General features: G+C 39.8%; 1 protein-coding gene across 2 annotated transcripts in view; it reads left to right on the forward strand.

Annotated features, from left to right (window-relative positions):
- Positions 1-25711, forward strand: part of SLCO5A1 (solute carrier organic anion transporter family member 5A1) — a 162929-nt gene that overhangs the window by 117868 nt on the left and 19350 nt on the right. For both annotated transcript variants that reach the window (XM_056111040.1, XM_056111048.1), the window contains one exon: positions 11643-11841. In XM_056111040.1, the coding sequence (XP_055967015.1) occupies positions 11643-11841 (199 nt within the window). The remainder of the gene's footprint in view (positions 1-11642; positions 11842-25711) is intronic.

The raw sequence follows: 25711 nt of genomic DNA on the forward strand, positions 1-25711 counted from the left end.
AAGGGACCCAATGCAGCCCAAAGCAATCTTGAAAAAGAACAAAGTTGGAACACCTAGACTTCCTCATTTCAAACTTTTAAAAAAAAGCAATAGTAATCAAGACATATGGCCCTGGCTTAAGGTAGACATAAACTTCCGTGGAATCTATTTTAGCATCCAGAAATTAATCTGATCAATTAATTTTACACAAGGATACCCAAATCAATCAATGATGAAAGAATAATCTTTTTGACAAATGGTGGTGGAAGAACTTGATAGCCGCATGCAAAAGAATGTGGTTGAACTCCACCATATAAAAGTGAGCTCTAAAGAACCAAAAATGTAATATTATTATTATTTTATTTTATTTTTTGCTTTTTGGGTCATACCTGGTGATGGTCAGGGGTTTCTCCTGGCTTTGAGCTCAGGAATTACTCCTGGCAGTGCTCAGGGGACAATATGGGATGCTGGGAATCGAACCTGGGTCAGCCGCATGCAAGGCAAACACCCTACCCACTGTGCATTGCTCCAGTCCCCCAAAATGTAATAATCTTAAAAATAAAAATGGGTAGATATCTGTGACTTTGAATTAGACATTGCAACCAAAGAAAAAATAGATAATTTAATTTTTTAAAAAGAAAACAGCAACTTGTATATCAAAGGACACGATAAAGAAAGTTAAAAACCAATAATCTAATAGACCAGGGCGGAGGCCCGAAGGGCTGAAGTACATGCTTTGTATGCATGAGCCTCAGGTTTGATCCCCAGGTTGCACAGTTCTCAGCACCTCCCGAAGTGACTCCCAAACTCTATGCAGAGCCTCCGAAGACTTGGAGTTGCCCCCTCCAGAACATGCCCACAGAATTGGAGAAAATATGTATTTAGAAAATACATATCTGAGAAGGAACTTATATGTTGGGGAGAGGTTTCCAAAATTATTTGGTCTTTGCCGCCCCTCTTTGCAAACACACAGGCACTTAGCAGTACCCTTCCCCGCCCAAATCTACTTTCTTTAACCAAGCAGAAAGCATTTCCCTCCTAGTTAACTTGAGGGGATGTCTGCTCCCTAGAGAGCCACAGCCTGTCCAGGAGAAACACTGTTCTAGAATAGACAGAGAAGTCTTAAAAGTCAGTACTAAAATGGCCAATGAAATGACTAAAAATGGGTACAGGAACAGAGGATCTGTAGAGATATTTTCCCAAAGAAGATATACAAATGCTGAAATGAAATTTTCCTAGACCTTAATTATTGGGAAAATGCTAATTAAAACCAAAATGAGACACTACTTTATCCAGCTGCCAGGAGACCATATTCAAATATTATCTGTGATAACAGGTATTTTTGAAAATGTGGACAAACTAGAACCCTTACTCACTGCTGGTAGTAATATCTATTGGTTGTACCCAATAGATGTATTTTGGAAAACAGTTTGGCACTTTGTCAAAATAGACTTACCATAGACTCTAGAAATTCTATATATAGGCAGACATCAAAAAGAAATGAAAACACACATCCATGGAAGCATTTATACATCAGTGTTCATAGTTTTTTCATTCACAATAGTGAAAAAATAGAAACAACCTATTCATAAACTGAGGAGTGGATAAATTAAATGTATGCCAATACAACAGATTAGCATTGGTATCCCAGTAATGAAGTGCTGACAACATACTGTTATGTAGGTAAACTTTACCTTGAAAACATTTTGTTTAGTTGAAGAACCCAAATAAATGTATTATGTGACTTTTATATGATATGGTAGATTTATGGAGGCTAAAACAAGATTTGTGACTGTATATAACTGGGAGCGAGAGTTAGAAGAAATAGGTGTGATTACTACCAGGTACAGAATTTCTTTTGAGATGATGGAATGTTCTAAAAATGATTGTGACGGTTGCATAGCTCTGTGAAGACACTAGAAAACAGTGAATCACAAAAGTAAATTGTATGGTGTTTCAATAATAACCCCATGAAGCTGTCAATGAAAATGAAGAAAAATAAACACAGCACCTCCACATTAGTGAGTTAACTATGTTTATTAAATGATTGTTCTGATCTTCTTTATTAACTTGGCAGCATTGTATGGTTCCCATGTGGTCCTTGTGGAGGCAGGGCACTCTGACAGTGATAGTGATAGGAGTTTGTCTTGAAATTATTTTCAGGTGGAGTTTTAAAATGGCTTGCTTCTCCTAAGGAGAAGAAGAGCTTTGTCAGGTTTTGTGGCTTGGCTGTTAGGTGGTGAGATGATGATCAACTGTTGGATGGGAAAGCTCAGAGCATGCTGAATTGGGATAACAGTGCAAAGGGGAGAAGCTGAAAATGCTGATGGAAAGTGAATCCTGCCCAGAGGGCCTCCAAAGAGAGTCTTGCTTTTGGCACCAGCCCACACCTGTAGGCTTTGCCTCTATGAGTGGAAACTCAGTACAGTCGCTAAGTTAACACTAAGGTCTTCATTGGAGGCTTATTCTGATAACAGAAAAGTTAATCACTGTATCACTGTATCACTGTCATCCCGTTGTTCATCTATTTACTCGAGCAGGCACCAGTAATGATAATAAGATCCTATTATTCTCTTGTGGGACTGGAGTGATAGCACAGTGGATAGGGCTTTTTCCTTGCACGTGTCCGACCCGGGTTCAATTCCTTCGCCCCAGCAAGCTAGTGAGAGTATCCTGCCCACACAGCAGAGCCTGACAAGCTCCTCATGGTGTATTTGATATGCCAAACACACTAACAAGTCTCACAATGGAGACGTTACTGGTGCCCGCTCGAGCAAATAGATGACCAATAGGAGGACAGTGCTACAGTGCTATTATCTTGTGAAATTTCCTTTAGCAAAATCCTCTCTCCCGGCACTGCCTCACACATACCACACAATCCTTCCAGCAATTTGCTTAAAGCTTTTGCTTATGCACCTGAAATTTCTCAAGGACAGTGAAATACAGAAGTAAACACTGATTTTTGCATCTCATCATTTCAAATTGTTTTTGCCCTCTGTGGTTTTATTGCCTAGATGCAGAAAACTCTTTCGGGTTTCTATGCCATAAGAATGAAATATTAATTTGATTTGATTTTTGAATCCCGTTCATAATATAGCTTGGCATTTGCTTTTATACATTATTTTAACCAGAGCTTTGCAAAAAATTGAAATGAAAAGTATGGTTAATTTCCTCTGCTTGAATGTACCTTTTCATTACCTTCTTTCAGTACACCCAAGACCTTGAGTTCCCAAGAATGAGGTTCTTGTATTTCTCTCCTCCTGTATCATGTTTACTTGAGTGGTCAGAGTTGAGGATAATAATATTCTGGGTGAATGAGGCCCATTTCCCTTGTAGGAGTCAAATATGAGCTTTAAATTGGTACCTCCACACGCTGAATCATGGATCTTAAGGATTTCACATGAGAGATTCCTGTAAAAGTCTGTATTGGTGATTTCCACAAGACTGCAGTCATTTCAGCCATCTTTTACATGGTACCAAGTGGTTTCATTTGCGCCATACTGGAGTTGTCACTGGGTCCTTAAGAGAGTAAGTGGTCATTTCAGCAAGGTTGTTGTGACCTGTGTCCTCTAAGTGAAGCCTCAGAAGGCAAAACCGAGGACATCCTGTGAACTAACTACTTGATCAGCTTATCTGCCTCAGGGAAATTCCTAAGAGAACACCCTGTAAACGAGAACCTTCAGGTTCTCATCTCTTCTGACATTGTTGATTACGGTAAATGCTGTTCAGTTCGGCTCACACAGTTGCTGCTTCTAACCCAGTTGAGCAGGTCATGCTCTGCACGTTGCTATCTCTCCCAAACAAATGGACCGAAGTTATGTTGTGAAATAGTGTGTATTAAAAACAGCACTAAATTGGGGCTGGAGCGATAGCACAGCGGGTAGGGCATTTGTCTTGCACGCAGTCGACCCGGGTTCGATTCCCAGCATCCCATATGGTCCCCTGAGCACCACCAGGAGTAATTCCTGAGTGCAGAGTCAGGAGTAATCCCTGTGCATCGCTGGGTGTGACCCAAAAAGCAAAAAAAAAGCACTAAATTATATATATTTATATATATGTATATATATGTATATATATGTATATATATGTATGTGTGTGTTTATAATTGCATGTACACTACCAATTATACATATGTAGACATATGTGTGATACTTCAAGTATCATACATATGGTATTAGACAAGTTAATTCTAACAATATGCCCAGTCTGTCATTTATGAAGTTATTCTGAGATTCCACACAAGGATGATAGTAAGATATATGAAAGAGAAAGGCGCATATCATGATTTTGTGATTTATGCACAGTTTGTCTATTCTCAGGTTAAAAATTTTCTACCTTAGGTCGGAGAGATGGTATAGGGTTTAAAGTGCTTGCCTTGCATGTGATGGTCCTAGGTTCAGATTCTGGCAGTATCTATGGTTTCCTGAGCTCCTCCAGGAGTGATCTCTGAATAGAGCACCGGGAGTAAGCCCTGATCCCTGCTGGGTATGTCTCACAAACAAACAAATAAGAATTTCTTCCTAGCTTCAAGGTTTATACATTTAAAATATTATTCTTCTTTATTTATTTCCCTCCGATAGCATTTACTATTTATTTTCTGAAAGAATATGTAATCCCCAGCATCCCATGTCCCTCACCCCCACCCGCTTCGAGCACCATTAGATGTAGCCTTGGTGCCCCTGAGCACGGGGAAGGCCCCTATTAAAAACTTTTAGAAGCAAAGTCTTCCAAAAAGTCATATAGAGTTGAGTTTGCTTCCCTGCTTTACTACTCATTAGGAGTTTTCTCATCTGTGATGTGAAAAGAACACTGCATTCCTTGCAATTGAATACACCAGTAATTGTAATAAGATGCGCCATCATTTTGAGTTTCTATGAAAGAAAATTGCTTCTAATTAGGCTAACACAAAACTACTATACTGCTGACAAAAGGATTTCAGAGTAACTGAAAATCCATACAATTTTGAGAAGTAGATATTATATGCAGTTGCCATAGTATCTAGCATACAGTTGACATCAGTATGTAGTTAGAAAGAGGTGGAAGGAGGGAGGGAGGAATGGAGGGAGAGAGGGAGATCCTACCTTCCTTTGCTAATCACCCTCATCTCACCTGCCTCCCCAAAAGGCAGCCTAAATAAAATCTTGAAATACATGACTTACTATGCTTACTATATTGCTTTATTGATTCACAGTCTTAACTTCAAAGTCATTTGCTCGCCCTTCCTTTTTCCCTTCTTTGTTTCCTTCCTTCCATTCTGCATCCTTCCTTCCTTCTTTCCTTTCTCTCTCTCTTTCAAAATGTATTTATGCAAGACAAGAGTGTTCTCTTAAAACCACATTCCCAGACCACAAGCCATTTATTTTCAACTTAACTAAAGACAATTTTGTGGAATACACGTCAAGGGTCAGTGATTATAGAGGAAAGAGATAAAGGCAGAGGAGATTCTGTGTTAACTCACAGACAGAATATTCTAATATGTGTGGAATATTCTACATTATGGTAATTTCATGATAAAAGAGGGGCTGCTGTCACACAATCTGTCATGTCTGATGACTGGACAGTAGTGTTAAAGTGACAAAAGTGTTAAATGCAGAGTCCAAGTGAATTAATTTACTATTAAATTAAATAATAGATTATTCAGGTAACAACTGTGATAACAGCTGTGATATATTGTGTCCGGCCATTTTAAACTGATTTTAGCACTTTTAGCACAGAATTAGATCTTAGATTTCCTATTCGTAAAGTGAGGAAGAGAGTTCACATCTATTCTTGGATTAAGTGAAAACTGAAATTCATAACTCATTTGTATTTTTATATAATAAATCCAAAATTATGAAATGTATTCATTCCTATATTCTTCAGGCTCTGGTAAGTGTGAGGGTAGTGTAGAGATGAGAAAGGTAGAATGCAACCGATAAAAGGGAACTTAAGGTTTATCAGGAAAGGAGAAAAGCAAACAGAAGAGCCTGTAGATGGTCTCCTGATGGGTTATCACTAGCTTTTCTTAAAATCAGTTATTCTTCACAATGGCATTAGACACACAGTTGAAATTTTTCAACCTAACTCAGTCTTGATAATGCATCATTTTTTAAAAAATTCAATTCCTGTACTTCTATTCATGCATTAAACATAGATATATTTGTGACTGTTTGCAACAAAGGAAGTGCTTACCTATTGCCAAAAATTGCAGTAAAAAGAAAAAAAAATTTCCAGTACCTTTAATATTTGGTAATTAACTGAATGTCATAAAAAAGCATCAAGGTCTTTTGGCTCCATGAAGGTGCACATTATAAGGTGAACAATATTGTGACCCAGAGTCAAACATCAAAATAGGATGTTATGGGATAATAGTGCTTGGCAGAAAAGAAAGGAAGTGGGACAATTCTCTTGTCAATAAGCTTGGGTAAATAAGTAAAAATTTCTAATTGATAAGCAGTAGGATGTTCTCCAGCCTTTTGTAAATAAAGCAGGACCATTTGCTTTGTCAATACTTAAATTATGCAGCAGTGGTTTCTTTGGATTCAGATATATTTACATAGCAGCTAGAAAACTAACAGAAAATACATGACTACTAAATAGCAAACAGAGGATTATATATTGAATGCATAGAGGCTTATGTTGAAGAATTAGCAGTTGCTTAAATTCAATTTTATGGTAATTATAAGACATAGAAACTTGCTATATCTTAATTATAAGGTATAGAAACTTGCCTGATTCTATATTTATGAGAATAACTATAGAATTATAGTTAAATATATTCTTTAATATAGTTCAAATTCAACCATAAATATAGGTTATGTGTACATATAGGGATATATAGAATGTAGAAATTTGCCTAATTGCATATAGAAAATTTAATGCTATTGAAATTATCACATACAGACATTTGTCTAATTATAATTTCAATATATTTAGTTGTACAAATGTTAAACTCATTAATATTAGGCAGATAATAACGATATTCATATTCATGGTGATTGCTGACATTTGAGTATTTATTATGGATCAGGCACTATTTTTAAGCACTTCATCACGTGTCTTACTTAATTCCTTTAGCTCATTTAATCCTAAGAGCCCTAAGAGAAAGAGTTGCTATTCTTAGCCCTATTTTACAGATGAGAAAGTCGAAGGCTTTCCAGAAGGAAGTTTGGACATGTGACTTGTAGGGGGAAAGGCGGGGATGTGAACTCAGAGGCCCAGAGTATACAGGTCATACTCAAACTTGGGTTTGTCTGGTAGGCATGTGCAAGGTCACTGGTCTCATTCCTGTGCACTCGTACCATAGTTGGCTCCCTGGGCTTCATTCATTTCCTCCTATCTTTCCAGGCTCTGTTACATCCTCTCTCCCTCTTAGGGATGCTCTTTGGTATTGGATGATGACTCTTCCTCGCTTACCTGTCCTCTCTCTGCAAGTCTTTGTCACTCGAGAACATGAGGAGGCAGAGAGAGGGAACCACACACCAGTCCTGCAGTGCTGGGGTAGGGCTGGATCTAGCACTGAGGCTCAGAAGAGGCTCTGGCTACCTGCATCTGAGGACAGAAGGAAGGAGAGTAAAGCATCATGGAGAGGTGATGAGCAGCCTGGACTATTGGCATCTGATTATCTCCCTAATGCACACGGGGAATGGGGAAGTCGGGAGACCCAGATGGTTGTGTAGTGATGGGTGGAAAACTGACTCCAAGTCCCTTCAAGTTCTTCCAGGATCACCCCAGATCCAGTGTCTTCAAGAAGTCTCTGCCCCTGTGCTTCCCAGCTCCAAATCTCCCCCACTCACCCCACATGTCTAAGTGTCAACGATAACATGTGGGTCCCTTCCTCAGGTTGTAGGTCTGAGCTGTGGAGAGATGAGTGGTAATGCTTGGCACCTAGGTGCAGGGGGGATGAAGGAGGAAGGAGAACACTTTTTTGGGTCTTCACTCTGGGGTGCTTTCTGATATACTGTTAATCAAATTGTAAGAGCTGCGTACTAACTAGGATGCAGAGTTCAAGGAATGATCCTGCTCGTCAATGACATGGGAAGTTGTTTTGCAGTTACATTGTAGGCCAGCATGGAGTAGTGGTCATTCCATTGATTGCTTGAAATAGGATTATATTAAAGACCCATTTTCAACCTGAAGGTAAAGTAATGCTTTATTAATGATAATGACAGCAAACTTACTGAGGACAGGAGTTTCTAACCGGCTCATCTTAGCTTGGACCACTGGGCAATGGACCTGGAAGAATCCATTGTCTCTGAAGCAGCTTTGGTGATGTGAACAGAGCCCTCGGCTGGGACTCAGTGGCCTAAATACTCATTTAGGCTCCCCTGTGTGCACTTCGGTCCCTTCTTGGAATATCAGCTTCATTGTAAAAGGGTCATGACTGATCTTTCTTTCTTTCTTTCTTTCTTTCTTTCTTTCTTTCTTTCTTTCTTTCTTTCTTTCTTTTTTCTTCCTTTCTTTCTCCTTCCTTCCTTCCTTCCTTCCTTCCTTCCTTCCTTCCTTCTTTCTTTCTTTCTTTCTTTCTTTCTTTCTTTCTTTCTTTCTTTCTCAGGACTATGGTGACGATTGCAAGAGGAACACTGGTTGCCTTTTGATTCAGCTAACCTTCCTTTTTGCTTTTTTGCCTGTGTTATTGAATGAGCAAGTCATCTGGCTGTGCACGCTGGTGCCACTGCAGACTTTTGGGCTCTAATATCGCCTGGACCCACAACAGTTTCTGTTTGCAAAAGTCTCTTTCATATTCCTATTTTGTGCTTTCTTTACTAAACTGCAATGGTTTTTTTCAACTTAGTCACATTTTAAGTTCTTTTCCTTTAGTAGCTTGGTTTGCAATTAATTAAGACCCAAAACTGAAGCTATGCAATAATCCACAACACATTATCAATTCTTGAAGGAAAACAGCCTAGAAAGAAGATAGAAGGGAAAGATATATAATGTAAGCAGTGATTTTTTTTTTTTTAGTCTGTTTTGGGGCCACACAAGTGGTGCTCAGGGCTTACTCCCAATTCTGTGCTGAGAATGACTCCCAGCAGTAGAGGGGATCAAACTGGTATTGGCCATGTTCAAGGAAAGCACCTTGACCCTTGTAGTATCTCTCTTTCTAGATTCGTTCTAGACCCGGGAACTCATCTTTTCATGCAAGCCTGTTAACATGGGTGCTCTCTGGGATTCTAGGTTTGACCTTACATTCATAATCTTTCTTTAGTCATTTCTCTCTTCCTTTTTTTTTGGTGGCTGTTGCAATAATGGGAATCACACACTTTAGTTGTGCTTGCACACGTGCTCATCAGAGGTTACGCTCATTTCGTTGTGGTGTTTGTTCACATTCTATCTGTAGTACTTGCCAGGGGTTTCCTTCTGACCACAATGCTTGTGCTACATCGTTTTTATATTTTAGTTGCAGTGCTCGCTGGGTGAAGGGTCACACACTTTAGTCACTGTGCTTGTGTCCTGGCAGTCACCTATTCTGGCAGCTATTGGATACCTGGGACCTCACCTGATGCATATGAGTGGAATTAGGGATCAGACACTTAGCCTCAACCTAGCAAGGCAGGTGATTTTAGTCACTGAGCCACTCCTCAGGCCTCCACTTTGTTCGATCTTGTTGGAACATAAGATGTATCCCCAGAACTGGGCATTGGATTGTAAATGTTCGGTTCTTCCCAAGCTTGACTCTCCCACCAGCCCTTCACACACCTGGTGTTCCACAGAGAGACCTGAGTTGTCCTCACAGTTCCCACTTCCTGTTCATGCAGTCTTCCTACTCTTCACATGGACCTCTGCAGTCAGCCTCCTGCCACTTCTCTGACTCTAGCTTTGCTCCCTTTACCCTCTGTTCCATCTCACTGCCCAAAATTATCTTTGTTGGTCATGGAGAGAATCATTCTAAATGAAATGAGTCAGAAAGAGAGGGACAGACATAAAATGATTGCATTCATTTGTGGGATATAAAATACCAACAGGAAGGGCTAGGAACTCAGTGCAGTGGCCCTAAGGTGCGATGCTGATGTTGTACTGGAGATACTCAGGCCATCCTGAGGTGCTGGGACCTCCAGAGCTGCCCCCAACAGTGATCAGGGGTGATGAAGTGCCAAGAATTGCACCTGCAGAAATGCTGACTGGTTTAGCCTTTTTGGAAAACAATATCAGCCATCCTTAAAAAACTAGAAATTGAACTTTCATATGATCCCACAATACCACTTCTGGGAATATATCCCGAGGGTGTAAATAAGCACAGTAGAAATGACATCTGCACCTGTATGCTCATTGGAGCACTGTTCACAATAGCCAGAATCTGGAAGCAACCGAGTGCCAAGAACAGACGACTGGTTAAAGAAACGTTGGAATATCTACACAATGGAATACTATGTAGCTGTTTGGAAAAATGAAGTCATTAAATTTGCTTATAAGTGGATGGTCATGGAGAATCTTATGCCTAGTGAAATGAGTCAGAAAGAGGGAGAGACATAAAATGCACTCACTTGTGGAATATAAAATATGAGACTGACACCCAAGGACAGTAGGGACAAGGGCCAGAAAGATTGCTCCATAGTTGGAAGCCTGCCTCATGAGCTGGGGGAGAATGCAGCTGGAATAGAGAAGGGATCAATAAGTCAGTGGTGGTTGGAGTCATCGTTTGGGATGGGAGATGTGTGCTGAAAGTAGACAAAGAACCAAACTTGATAGCCTCTCAGTATCTGTACTGCAAACCATAATGCCCCAAAGTAGAGAGAGAGTATGGCAGAAATTGTATGCTCTAGAGGCAGGGAGAAAGTTGGGATGGGGGGGGCGATACTGGGGACATAAGTGGTAGAAAATGTGGACTGGTGGAGAGATGGGTATTCGATCATTTTATGACAGAAACTCAACCATGAAAGCTTTGTAACTGTAGCTCATGGTGATTCAATTAAAAAAAAAAAAGAATTTCACCTGAGGAGCATGCTAAACATGCTCTTTAACAACTGTACTATCTCCTTTTTAAATCCAACACCATTTGATGTATCTGAATGGTAGTATGTCATTATGTTTCTTACTTTTCATTACTGTATGGATTTCCATTATATGAATATAGTACACATAATGTATCTATTAAAGAAGTAACTTTTATTTCCAGTTGAGGGCTTTTCTGGTGTTTCAGATAACTGTGATCCTCACAGTTGCGAACTACTTTCTGCTGTCTAGATGTGGAGTACCATTATCTGTCACAGAGGGTGTGTACGTCTCTTCAACTGCCAGATACTGCCAGCCGTGTAAAGAGCTTGCCCACCATGGTCTGATTTTGCCAACATGTGGTACTGTCAGACTCTTCAGTTCACGTACCTGGCATGAAATAGCATTTCACTGTGATTTTTATTTCTACTTCTCTTTTAGGAATCAGACTGTACGCCTTCCATGTTTATGGAGAACTGGATTTTCTTAAAACCTTTTAAGGTTTTGCTCACTTTACTAATGAGTTGCTTGCCTTTATTTGTTAAGAATTGCTTTCTTTTATGTTTTGAATATAAGTCCTTTTTGATTATACTGAAAGTTTTGAAAATTAATAATGCCGTAATATAAAATCACACATTGAAGATTTGTTGGTTACAGTATTTTTAAGTTCTTTGCCTGAGAAGTAACAGAGTAATGAGAAAGAAAATACTAGTCTCCCTTACTTCCCCTTCCTCCTGTTCTCTCCTCTGCAGGTGTTATCATTGTCCCCAGTGCTGGTGTTGGAATTGTCTTAGGAGGCTATATAATAAAAAAGCTGAAACTTGGTGCCAGAGAATCTGCAAAACTAGCCATGATCTGCAGCGGTGTGTCCTTACTGTGCTTCTCCACCCTGTTCATTGTTGGATGTGAAAGTATTAATCTGGGAGGCATCAACATCCCTTACACCACAGGGTAAGTAACTTGAAGGTGACATCCATGTCATCATCAAACTTCAGTGCAAAACCCAGTGACGTTTCTATCCTCATGACAACTGTTGCCCTCCCACCCACAGGGTCTTTACTTTATCCAAAAAACAGAGCAGAGGACCAGCCACCCTCTGTCCCTTGTCTCTTTTCCTTTTGTCTCTCACAGAGAATTTTCCATAGACTTTTTCGAGGCTTGGGCTAGGGCAGGAGGCTCCCAATTTTAGGAGGCCTGGGAATGCCTTTCAGAGATTCTTGTCCAACTTGGCCCCGAGTTCTACATGAGGTTCTATATGAGGGCCCAAGAATGCAGCATTGCTTGGCCCTGTAGTGCCTGGGATTAGCTGGGCCACACTAGACGTGATCAGGAGCCTCTCAGGATGCCCCCAGGGATGCTGGGGAGACTGTGTGATGTTGGAGCAAACTGGGGAGCTTGCGTTGCATGTGAATTAACCTGCCTTTGATTTCACATCTGACTGCCAGGAGTGATCCCTAAGCACAGAGTCAGGACTAAGCCCTGAGTACTGTCAGGTGTGGTCCCCAAATCTAACATAAAATAAAGATCCCCACACAAGATCAAAAACCCACTGAAGTAGTTATTCTGTGTCTGAGGGCAAGACTTATCATTTGGTAGCTTCATTAAAGAATAATGGGGTGATTTCTTTTGTGGAGTGCTCAGTGTCAAAACCATATTTTACCTCTGAGGTGTTTCTGATCCATAAGAGAAGGATGTTCAATTGTCTGGGCTGTGTTGATTGGGATCTGGATTCTGAATGTAGCCACTAGCATCCCAACCCGACTGTGGAAGAGGAGGTACAGCAGGGAGAACCTATTCGTACTCTTGATTTTACGATTTTTACCTAAGCCTTCTGGTATCGTCCCAGATTTTTTATAGCAAAGGTTCTCTTTATGTGTGATGCTTTTAAGTTCAGAGCCTGTCTTATTGTTTTCCGGAAAGTAGAGTGGGGGAAGGAGTGATCACCTATTAAGTAGGTTAGGGATAAGCATCTGCTTATATTTACATCAATTTGGATGACATAGTTCCTGCATTGTTTGTCCTTGAGCTCTAACGGTCTGTTTCTTCTATTAATGGCCCCCATTATGTATATGCATATATGTATGTATGTGCGTGTACATTCATCTATCTATCTCTATCTATCTGTCTGTCTGTCTGTCTGTCTGTCTGTCTGTCTATCTATCTATCTCAGTCCTCTCACCTGCCATATCTCTCTTCTATTGCCAAGGACTAATTTTATTTATTTATTAAATAAATAAAAAATGGCATTATTTATAATCTGAGACTTCCTTTCAGAGATCTCAATTGTATCCATTAGTTTTGTGTTTGTTAAGTCCCTTTTTTTTTTTGTTTGGCCACACCTGGCAGTGCTCAGGATTTACTCCTGGCTCTGTGTTCAAGGATCATTCCTGGTGGGGCTCAGGGCACTGCATGGGGTACCTGGAATTAAATCTGAATCAGCCACTCGCAAGGCAAGTGACCTACTCACCGCATTATCATTCCCCGGCCTGTTAAGTGCTCATTCTGTGAGAAAAATTCTCAGATAACTTCTATGGAAAAGTACAAAAGAAAAAATAATTGGTGAACTTAATGTAAATATACTAAGTGTCTTTATTCTTCTCTCCCAATTAAACAATTAAATGTTATTTTGAGTGCATACAGAATTATTGACTAAAAATTTTGTTTTTCTAGGCTAGGGAGATAACTTAAAGGCTGGAGTGTGTACTTGGTAGGCAGGAGGCCTGGGTTCAGTTCCTGTCACTGCATGGTCCTCTCAGCACCTGCAGGAAAACCCCTTGGGCACTGAACTGAGTATATTTCTGAGTACCACCAAGTATGGCTCAAAAACAAAACAAAACAAATCTAGGACCAGAGCAATAGTTCAGCGACTAGGGCATTGCCTTCCATGCAGCAGCCTCGGGTTCACTCCCTGAGCACCCCCATATGTTCCTCTGAGACTAGCAGAATTGATTTCTGAGCACAGAGCCAGGAGTAAGCCATGAGCACTGCTGGGTGTGGTCCAGAATAAAAACATTAAAATAAAATTTTCTGTGAACTTTGAAACCATTACTGTGTTTTTCCTTGAGCACTTAGTAATGCTGATAAAAACTTAACTCCAGTCTTACAGCTTATTTCTTTATGAGTAGTAAAGCATTATTTGAATTTTTTTATTTTTTAAAAATTTTTATTAGTAAAACACCATGAGGTACAGTTGGTTCTTGAAGGTAAAGGTAAAGGTAAAGGCCCTCCCGTTGATCGTCGGTTTGCTCGAGCGGGCCCAGTAACGTCTCCATTGGAGACTTTGTTGTTACTGTGTCTGGCATATCGAATACTCTCGGTAGCTTGCCGGGCTCTCCGAGAGGGGCGGAGGAATCGAACTCGGGTCGGCCATGTTGGCCGCTTGTAAGGCGAACGCCCTACCCGCTGTGCTATCGCTCCAGCCTTGGTTCTTGAAATTTTTAAAATTTTATTTTCATAAAGTTGTTCACAATAATGGATTACATTCAATATTTTGACACTAGCCCACCACCATTACACCTTCCCACCAGCATATTTTGAATTTTCCTTCCACTACTCAAACCTGCCGAACAGGCAGATGCTGGGTGATTTATTTTGTATTGCTTGTTATGAATAGTATAAGATGTCATGTGGCCTCACTTGTGGTTGCACACTCCTAGAATTCTAAAATTTTTGATAATTAGGGTCTGAAGAAATCTCTGCAGCAAGCAATTCTGAGATTCTTTTGTATGTCTCTGGATCAGGGCCGTTAAGGAGCTTAAATAGAAGCCAGAAGCAGTTTAGGGGGTGTGACATCAAAGGTCCCAGGGGATGGGGGGATAAGAGGGATTGGCCCATCCTCTATCCCTTGAGGCCTGGTGTTTATCATTACTGAACCCACATACCTGCACTTCTTATTGGGTTCTAGAAGTTGGTGGCTGCTGGAGTTTTTGGGGGCAACTGGAGAGACAATGCATGGTCCCATCTGAGGCACCCAGGTAAAATCTGCCTGGTGCAAGGTGCAGAGGCATCTCTGTAAGAAGCTGCTCAGTTCTGAGATTCTTTTGTGTGTCTCTATTTGAAATTCTTAAAATATTTTTGTCTCAAAGTTTTCTGAAATTTCATAAGAAATACTTTATTCTTCTATTTTGTCTTGGCTGGGCCTTTTCATATCACCCCAAAGAAACTTTTTACCTCTTCCTTACCTAAGGGAACCCACTTAGCCTTTAGTCTTTATTACATTGTTCCTCCTTAATTTTGTCATAACACGCTATCTGAAATCTTGTTTCGTATGTATTTCCAAAACATGAACCCTTAAAAACAGTTAATATGTTGTCAGCAGGCCATTTGAGATAATACAAGGGTCAAGGTACTTGCCTTGCATGCAGTTTAATCCCTGCCACTGCATGATTCTGTAAGCATCGCTGGAAATTACCCTTGAGCACAGAGCCATGAGTATCCCTTGATCACTACCTGGCGAAGTCTCCAAACTAAAAAAATACACATATATATGTGAGTGTATACATACATACATACATACATGCATACATATATATATGTATAAATATATATGCATGTAGGGCTGGAGTAATAGCACAGTGGGTAGGGAGTTTGCCTTGCACACGGCCCACCTGGGTTAGATTCCTCTGCCCCTCTCGGAGAGCTCCTCTTGGCAAGCTACTGAGAATATCCCGCCTGCACGACAGAGCCTGGCAAGCTCCCTGTGGTGTATTTCACATGCCAAAAACAGTAATAAGTCTCACAATGGAGATGTTACTGGTGCCTGTTCAAATCAATGAACAATGGGAGGACAGTGCTACAGTGCTATATATATGCATATAAAATGTCTCTATATGGTTATGTCACAGCCATCGAAAATAACTCATGAGATTTGTTGCAATGAGATTTGTTACATAAATAAGTCAATGGTTTGGCCTAAGTCTTTGTTCATTCATTTACTAGACACCCTGAAAACTCTGCATCTAGCAGATGTTTAAACCTTTTTTTTTAAACTTCAGGGGAGTTTTGTTCTGCTGAAGTTTTATTCATTTTTTTCTTCACTCCCCCCGCCCCCATCTTTCCCAGAACTCCTGCTAATCAGAATTGGAATCTATGTACTAATTGTCTAGATATTTAGTTTATTCTTCCATATCTTTGAAATGAGATATTTTCTAAGCCTTGTTTTCTATTTTTTATGTAAATTTTTAATCATTATGATACTCTTTTCATTGTAGCATTCTGTTTGCTTTTCATAACAATCTGATGTTGTCTTAAGAAATATTCATAGGATTTTCTGTGCAGATACTGGGATTTTTCCTTAAGTTTATTTCTATGATTTCTATTTTATAGTTTGATTTTAGGGGTCAGTTTTTCTTTTTGTTGATTCTGACCTTTCCAAATTTATAACGCTTAGTCTCACATCTCTCTGATTATATGTCGCTTTCATCCCTCCCCTGTTTCTCTTCATGCTACAAATATGGAAAAGTTTAATTTTGAGCTGTCAACATATAGCATAGAAATTGAATTTTTCTTTCTTCCATTTGCTTTAGAGATAGACAACTGATAAATTACTGGGCTCTGCTTTAGGGATGGAGGAGGAAGGCTAGATGAGGAGGGTCTATTCGTGCAGTTTTCTCCTCGTGAGCTCTTTAATGAGTCGAGCATTTGCAGCTGTACATCAACATTTCTGACTGCTGTGTTGACTGTTTGAACCAGAGCTTCGTAGTTCTGTGGAGCAGGCTTGTCTTGCTGCTGCTTCCCAATATGGCAACCATTCTATTTTACATCACTCTAAGCCTGCCATTTGTCTTTTTCATGATGTTTGATGCCACTTTTAAAATTTATCTTTATCAGCTTTCTTCCTTTTAATCGTAATCACTTTTTGGGGGTCGGCACATACAGCAGTACTTGGGGAACCATATGTGGTCCTGGAAATTGAACCAGTGTCCCAGCCATATGCTAGGCTTTTACCTTTGTACAATCTCTTTGGGTCAAATCATATTTCTATTTATTTTTTCTTTAGCCACCCCCCACCCCCCATCCTGCATTTCAAACTGTTTTATTTTAAGTGAATTCTCTAAAGACATAGAATGCAGACTGAATGTCTTACCTGCTTTTGATCACAAGTCCACTTAAGAGTTTTAAAGTCCACGCTTAACACTTGAATAGACTAAATCTGGACTCCCCCGCACCACTGGGGAAAATTATGTAATTGTGCTGGTTGGCTTCATTACAAATTTATGATTTCCAATCTTAGCCAGCCCTCATCTTTGCTGAGCACCCCATTTACTGGCCCTTGTAAGCTTCTTTTCTATGCCCATGCTGGTTGTCTCATAAAAAAATATTTTCTTCAAGGTTGGATTTTGATCATACTCCTTTTTTTCTTAGTGAACAGCCTAATATATTCTGCATTAACATGAAACCTGAGGTCTCAAGAATGAACTCTTCACACATCTCTCCCTTCTCTTAATCTTCTTTGTCTAGGCTAATTTTATTTTCTCTTTTGCCAGTTTTATTGAGAAATAATTGGTGGACATTCACTATATAAATTTAAGGCATACAACCATGATGAACTTATTTTGACAAATGATGACCATTGTAGGTTCACTGGATAGCATTATTTTTCCAAGGCAAGTGTGTGACTCAGCAAAAAATTTTGACCCAAACTATTGAATCTTGGTTTCCTCACAGGTAAAATTAGTGGCAGTGTCAATCACTCATGGTTACAGGCATCATTATAGTAAAGCACGTTTTGTTGAAAAAAAGTCAGAATATTGCAGAGTGGTAGAAAAAAATAAAGTTGATATCTCCTTCCCCCATCTTAACTGTTAGCGTGAAGCAGTAAAGATATTTTAGAGGAATTGTTTATAGTCTTCATTTCTAGAACTGTAAGTCTGGTACTTCCTAGTGTGGAGTCTAACACTTAGTATGTGCTAAAAAAATGAGCTCTTGTCTCTTTCCCCTTCCTTTTTAGATCAAAAATGTCCTCTTTCTGCTTTAAAATACAAAAAAATTGTGACATCTACTTCTGACAGGAATTCTCTCACATGGGGCCCCAGTACTAGTGAGAACTTGATGTAAACATCGTTGTAATGATCCAGATCCATGATTCATGGTGAATTTTTTATTGAATTGTTTTCAATAAAGAAAAACTTGGTTTGCAAAGTAGAAAACTGCTGTAAGGATTTCCTCATTCTAGTATTTGCAACATAACTTCCACTAAAAATTTTAATTAGCAAAAGAAAAGTTCAATATCCATGGAGGCATTTTCTGGATTCCCAAATGTTTCTTGGAAGATAGCATGAACTTGAACTGACATGAAAACTTTGGAATGGTGCTGTCCCAGTCATGCCACTGTTGGCAAAGCCTTTGTGATTTTGAAGAGTAGTGGGGCTCTTTTGCTGTGTGTGGGCTATATTTCAGCTTCTCCTTACAGCCTTAGCTACTTCTTTTGTTGAGTGCAAATCCTGCTCAGCAGATGTGGCTAGTAAAAATTCTTTCTTCTTTGTGATTTTGGGAGAAGTTATTTTGGGGAAACATAGGGTGTTTTTTTCCTGTTAAAGTGAACAAAATAAAAAATTAAAGGGAGTGGCAGTGAAGAAGAGTCTTTGCTAGGCTGCTGCTTGGTTCAGGTGGGGATATTTGTCCATATGTATAGATTTTATTAAAATATTTCCCCTTTTAGTTATTAAAAGTTGATTCTAGGTAATAGGGTTACAATACTGTGTAAAAGGTTCTTGTATTGATGCAAAAAGTTACTGCACACTTCCCCCACCAAAGTGCCTCCCTATCCGTAAATTAACTCTGGTCTAAGGTTCATTCTTTCCAATTCTGCCCTATTATTATTTGACAAGTTTGGATTTTAGTGCATGTGGTTTCTCTTTTACATCACTCATGTGCTGGAGGCCATATGTATAGCTTTTATATCTAATGCTCATAACACCGTGTGTGTGTGTGTGTGTGTGTGTGTGTGTGTGTGTGTGCACCACACTGAGTGCTTGGGGCCTTCTCTTGGCTCCGTGCTCATGAGGGACTCCTGGCAGGGCTCTGGGGCCCACATGGGTTACTGAGAAGTGAACCTAGGTCAGCCAGGTGCAAAGCTAGTGCCCTATCCCTTGAACTATCACTCTGGCCATGGTTGTGTTTATTGTTATCTACATTTCAGTGAAAGAAATTAAAGCTTAGAGATGATAATGGTTTACACAATCAACACTTAATGAGGAATAGAATGAAATCAAACCAGGGTTATCTAGTTCAGGATTTGAGCTCTTGTTGAACAACACACTGCTTCAAACATGCATGCCACCTGTATACATACTTACTGATGTAGTAAGTATATAAACATACTCATTTTTTTTTTAGCATTACCTAGTTTTCTGATACAGCAAGCATAAAAAAAAGGTAAAGGCCCTCCCGTTGATCGTTGATTTGCTCGAGCGGGCCCAGCAGTAACGTCTCCATTGGAGACTTTGTTGTTATTGTGTCTGGCATATCGAATACTCTCGGTAGCTTGCCGGGCTCTCCGAGAGGGGCGGAGTTTTTTCCCTGAAACTTTCAAGTCAGCCAGCCTAGATTTTCCCCTTAACCTTGCCATGTTCTGTATGGCACATTACTTAGTCTGTTATGTGTTTTGTGTCCATATCTCTAAGGTGAGGATACTGTTCGTATTGATCTTGTTGAAGTGTTGTGAGGATGGAATACAATAATTGGCATACTCCTAACCCTTTCTCTCTTCATGTCCTAATTTTCTCATCATGAAGATAGATTCATAGCAGTAATGACCTCTTGGAACCACAGAGGATAAAATGGGATGAATCCATTGTTCAATTATGCTATTTCCAACAATAATTTTCCCACTTTAAATATAAGGAAAAGAGTTTCAGATGAAATAAGTTACCTGCTGAAAGTTGCACAACTCGAAATAGTTAGAATCTGAACCTAGGTTTCTCTGATTCTGAATGCCATGCTTTGCATTATTAAATTATGGAGTCATAGCACAGTGGGTAAGGCGTTGCCTTGCACGTGGCCGACTGGGATGACCCAAGTTCGATTCCTCCGCCCCTCTTCGAGAGCCGGCAAGCTGCCAAGAGTATCTTGCCCACATGGCAATGCCTGGCAAGCTCCCTGTGGTGTATTTGATATGCCAAATACAGTAACAACAAGTCTCACAATGGAGATGTTACTTGGGCCCACTCAGGCAAATCAATGAACAAAGGGAGGACAGTGCTACAGTGCTATAGTGCTATTTAAAAGAAAAGCACAAAGAGAAAAGCCAACTCCATTTCTTTTAGTTTATAGGAGGAGCTCCTTCTTGACCAGCTTTATAAATTTACCAACATGGAAGGAATGACAGCCGTCTTGGAAATACTGTGAAATATTCAAATGGCATCTAATGGAGGGTTTTGTCTATCTGTTTTTTTCCCGATTAAGGCTCACCTATCTTGGTGGTTTTATTTATTTATTAGGGTTTTAAAAAAAATTTATTTTTTAAAGTTGTGTATAATAATTTATTGCATTCAATATTTCAACACCAATCCCTTTCATTACACCTTCCAACTACCTTCAAAGTTTACCACCACCACCTGCCCCGAAGGCAAATGCTACATAATTTACTTTATGTTAATTGTTTATATTAATTGCTGGAGCAGGTAGGGTGTTTGCCTTGCACTCAGCCAACATGGGTTTGATTCCTCCATCCCTCTCGGAGAGCCTGGCACGCTACTGAGAGTATCCCACCCACATGGCAGAGCCTGGCAAGCTTCCTGTGGTATATTCGCTATGCCAAAAACAGTAAAAACAAGTCTCACAATGAAGGCATTACTGGTGCCTGCTAGAGCAAATCGATGAACAACGGGAGGACAGTGCTACAGTGCTATATGAATTATTATAAGTAAGCCACTAAAAATGATTCAAAAATATTTCCTTAAAAGAAAGTATGTGAAAATTATTGTATCTCACCTGGAGCCATTAAGCCCCTAGATAAGAGATCATTAACATGTTGCAGGTTGAGCCTTGTGTGCTAACATTTTTTTTTCTTAAAATCAAGATCAATTGTTTTCTTCTTTACACCCCATCAAATGTGGTGCGTTACCCTTGGTATATGAGTGGCATGAAGTATGAGATTTCTTGGTATATCAGTGACATAAAGTATGAGAGTGGCATAAAGTATTATCACTCTGGGAATTCTGAAATTTTAAATAGGGTGCTGGAACTGGAGTTAAATTTTTAACTGAGTGGTGATTTTGGGTTCTGGAAGCATCTCTGAGTGTGTTGTTCTCTTCTGAGATTTATTTGTGAATCTCTAGATCATGGCCGTTAATGAGCTTATATGGTACCCAGAGGCAGTTTGCGAGCGTGACTGCTGGGCAGCCAGAAGTAGGGAGATGGGGGGGAGGGTGCCCATTCCCGACTCCATGGCAGCCTGGAGGTTTCAGTCACAAAACCTGCATGCCTGGGTTTTTCAGCGAATTCATTCTCATGCATGAGGGGCTCATCCTGAGCCTGTGAATAATGGCTGTGATCATGGCGGTAATTGTGTTCTGGAGTTTGTGGTTGTTGGGGTTCTGTTGGGGCAGGAGGAGGGACTCACTCACCCCTCCTCCATGGTTTCCTGGATGAAGTAGGCCTGGTGTGGATGGGTGAGGAGGCATCTCGGCCACATGTTGCTCTATTCCGAGATTTATTCTGGAGGGTTTTTTTTTTAAATATTGCTTTTCTTTTGTCTTAGTGTAATCTAGTGTATTCTACATTATTGTGAAAAATTGGGAAATCAAGGATAAACTCTTTGAACATCTCTCCCTTGCCTCTCAATCACCCTTGTCAAAGATACTGTCTTACCTTTTGTCAGTCTTATTAGAAATAATTAACATGCATCTCTCTATGGGTTTAAGGAACACAGTCATGATGAATTGATTTCTGTGAAATGATAACCACTGTAGGTTTGGCTGATAATACTGTTTTCAAAGGCAACTATCAACTCTGCAGGGATGGAGTTAAGAAGGTTAGGAATGATGAACTTTTCTTGTTAGCCCAAGTCTTTGAACATCATCGGTGGTTCCCTCAGAAAATTCAAGTTTGATGGCAGAGATATAGAAATAATCTAAATGTCCATCGGTCACTGAATGGATATATAATGGATAGATAATGTGTGGTATATACAAACAATGGGATACTATTCAGAATTAATTAAAAAAGAAGGAAACTTTGCAGTATTGAACAGCAGAGAGAAAAGTTGAACACTTTATGCTTAGTGAACTTAACTGGTTACAGAAAGATAAATGCTGCATCATTCCACTTATACGGGCTACCTAAAATAGTTCAATTTATTTCTTCAAAGAGTGTAACAGAGATTGCCAGGAACCAGGGATGAGAGTTGAGAACTAAAATTTCATTCAGTTAAGCACAGTATATGCTTCAGGGCTCTGCTCTGCATAATGCATCACACTTAAACATTTGCTAAGAGGGTAGAACACTTGTTAGATATTCTAAATACAATGAAATGAAAAGTTAAAAACCCAAATTTGAGAATCTGATGTGTTTTCCTTGCAAAAGATCCTATGAGCACTAATGAATATGCTGGCCGCTTTCCAACTCAAGTAATTACATTCTCGGCACCCACAATTCCCCTGCAGTTTTAATTAGGAAATGTGTTTTGCTTCCCCTCTGTGTCTGCTGAACTGTATTTCATACAGGTGTGTCCTAGTCATCTTTCAGCCAAAGAACTGAGATTTTCTGTGAAATTGCAGCTTAAGTAATAATTTAGATAAGTATATTACATAACATGAGTTATTACTCTTCACTCTAGTTTTTCTTCAGCTGATATCTTTGAAATGGAATTAAATATGAAGTCCCTGGACAAATTTTTTTTTAGCAATCCTAGGTTTTGGGAAATTATTTAAATATTTTTAACTTTATTATTTTTCATTCAAGCATCAACTTTTTAACTTCAACTGAAATCTATTCTCTCTTCTTCTGGGTTTGGGGCTTGAGCTACTGGGCTGAAACTTCCAAAGATGTTTTGAGCTGTGAAGTGATGAGGAAGCATTTTCTGTATTCTGTGTATACAGGAGATAATTCCTGGATACTAAACTACCCTGTCTCATCCAGCTCTCGAATTTCAGTAGTTGTAATTTTCCCCTTCGGGTGCTGGAGTGATAGTACTGCAAGTAGGGCGTATGCCTTGCATGCAGCCAACTGGGATTCTATCTCCAGCATCCCAGATGGTCCCAGGTTCAATCTCCAGCATTCCAGATGGTCCCCTGGCCCTGCCAGAAGTGATCCTATGAGCACAGAACCAGGAGTAACCTCTGAGCACCACCAGGTGTGGCTCAAAAAAAAAAGTTACTTCTTTCAGGTTTCAGGATCCAAGGAACATGCTGGGACCCAAGCTCTGGTCCCCACACTGTGTGGTGCCTAAGCCTGGCTCCGGGGGCCCGATCATTCCATGGAAACACAGGGCCAGAGCAGCTCCACCACCTCTGGTCATTGCATAGAATCTTCCAGCCTGGTAGAACAAGACTTGCCAGGAATGATCCACAGATTCCCTGAGCACCACTCCGGAGACAGCTCCAGATTTATTTTTCCCAGTACGGTTGAATTGCTCCAAAGTATTAGACCATAGAAATTAGACAGTGGTAGTCTGTTAATGTATTCCTTTGCTGCTGCTTCCCACAGGTGTATTTCATCCTCCTGTCATTTCTCCTGATCTTGCCATCTGGCACCTGCTGTGTTTTAGAGAGTACACGGCCACCAGACCTTTGGAGATTTCCGTTTCTAGCCAGATCACTCTTAAATTCATTAATTAAACTAGTTTCCTTCTCATCTGTGTGGCAAGGATACTCTGAAGGTTATTTTTTTTCTTTTAGCACCATTTAGTCCTCTTGTTTGCTATAGATACTATTTAATATTTTTTAAATTCTAAAAAGGAAAAGGAAAAAATTATTTAAAAGATCATAGATATATGTCTTTTTAGGTTATCCTGGCTACTTTAAGTAATAGTGTTAGAGTTGATTGTTCTCTTATAAATATAAATTACCATCTATTTGCAGCTCTATTTGGATATAGAATCTATTTTTAGTTCATTCTAGGAGAATTGAGGAGATGAAGAATAATAAGCACATTTTTTTAATTAGTGAAACACCATGAAGTACAGTTATACACTTGCAAATTTTTGTGCTTGGGTTTCAGTTATACAATGATCAAGTACCCCTCCCTCCACCAGTGCCCATTTTCTACCACCACGGGTCCCAGTATCCCTCCCACCCCCTCATCCCCTGTGGCAAGGCATTCCCTTTTGTTCTCTCTCTCTCTCTCTCTCTCTCTCTCTCCTTTTGAGTGCTGTGGTTTGCAAGAATAAGCACATTTTCTTTCTAAGGAGTATCAAATTTGTAACAGACCTAAACAAATCCATACCAATGCTACAAAACTACATAGTCGCTGTTTTAAAATAATACAGATTTTTCCTAAAAATACCTATGAGTGTCATTATTAAATTCAGGAGCCAAACTTATCATTCCATAATCTCATACTAGGACAGCCATGTAATCAAAAATGTTTCTCATGTAATATTTACAGGAAAAACAAAACTTAGAACTCACATAAAGTGAGTTAACCATGTTAACAGTACTCTGAACATTTAGATGCATATTGAAAACGGGGCAAAAAGACAATATTCTAAAAGCATCATGGTGGCTAGCCTTAGGTGGTAGCATTAGCCCTGAGTTTAATAGAACTTTTTTATTTTTTAATAACTTCAAATTTTTCTTCCACGAACATGTGCCACTTTCATAAGGTATTTCCCAAGTACTGCATAAGGGCATGAGGCTAGGAGATAGGACAGCACTGTGCATATCTGGCATGTGCCTGACCTGGGTTCGGTTCCCAGCACCACCCGTTCTCTCTGAGACTCTCAGAGAGCAGCCGTAGAGTGCCTCTTCCCTTTCATCCTGGTACCCTCTACCCCTACAGGCATGTTAGGGTAACCCCTGGCACCACAGGGTCTATGCACACAACTTCCAGATCCTTGCATTGAACTTCTGACCCTGTGGGTGGAGAATCACAGGTGTAGTCCTGGGGCCTCCTAGCCCCCACCTCTATTTCTGTTTTTATGGATACAAATGAAAACGAATTCTGGATTCAACAAACATTTTGTGTAAGTTATAGTTATTCCATGTCCGTTTCAAGTTCTATCTTGTTTGACTTTGTGGATTCCACAACTTAAAATGCTTTACCAATAAAATGAGCAACTGCACACAATCTTCACCATTTCCAAGCATACGGTCCTCTGGTGACTTTCTGCTATCACATCCTCCCTTTCCTTGATTCTTCTTGCTTTCCTCTGCTGCAGGCACACAACAAAGAACTTGGCTTTGAGTCATGCAGGCTGAACTGTAGGCTTGAAAACTAGATCCATCTAGTTCTTTTCTTACTCTCCCCATTGCAGAATAGAACATTGCTGCTGCTGCTTCTTTTATTTTTTTCATTGCTGCTTCTTTTGATAAAATGAAACACCATTGGGCCGTTTATGTACTCTTCACATCTGTGGTTGTGTTAGAGCTATTCATTCATGCCTCTACCTGTGTGTAGACAAAGAGAGTATGATATTTGTTCCAGCCTGTTCTGTGCTAGGTACCAGGCATTCATTTGCTTATCTCAGCCTCCCAGTGACCATGTCAGGGTGATGTTTTGAGCTCTCTTTTACAAATCTCTCTGAATTTGTTTATAGCACTTGTGAATCATAGGTATGGAATTGAAGCCTGCTCTTTGATGCCAATGCTCAGAAATACGAAAAGCTGAGTATCAGGAAAGCTGAACTAGAGCTTTCTCAGGAAGCAGAAAAGCCACTATT

The sequence above is a fragment of the Sorex fumeus genome, unplaced genomic scaffold, assembly GCF_029834395.1.
Source record: "Sorex fumeus unplaced genomic scaffold, SorFum_2.1 ptg000002l, whole genome shotgun sequence".
Taxonomy (NCBI): domain Eukaryota; kingdom Metazoa; phylum Chordata; class Mammalia; order Eulipotyphla; family Soricidae; genus Sorex; species Sorex fumeus.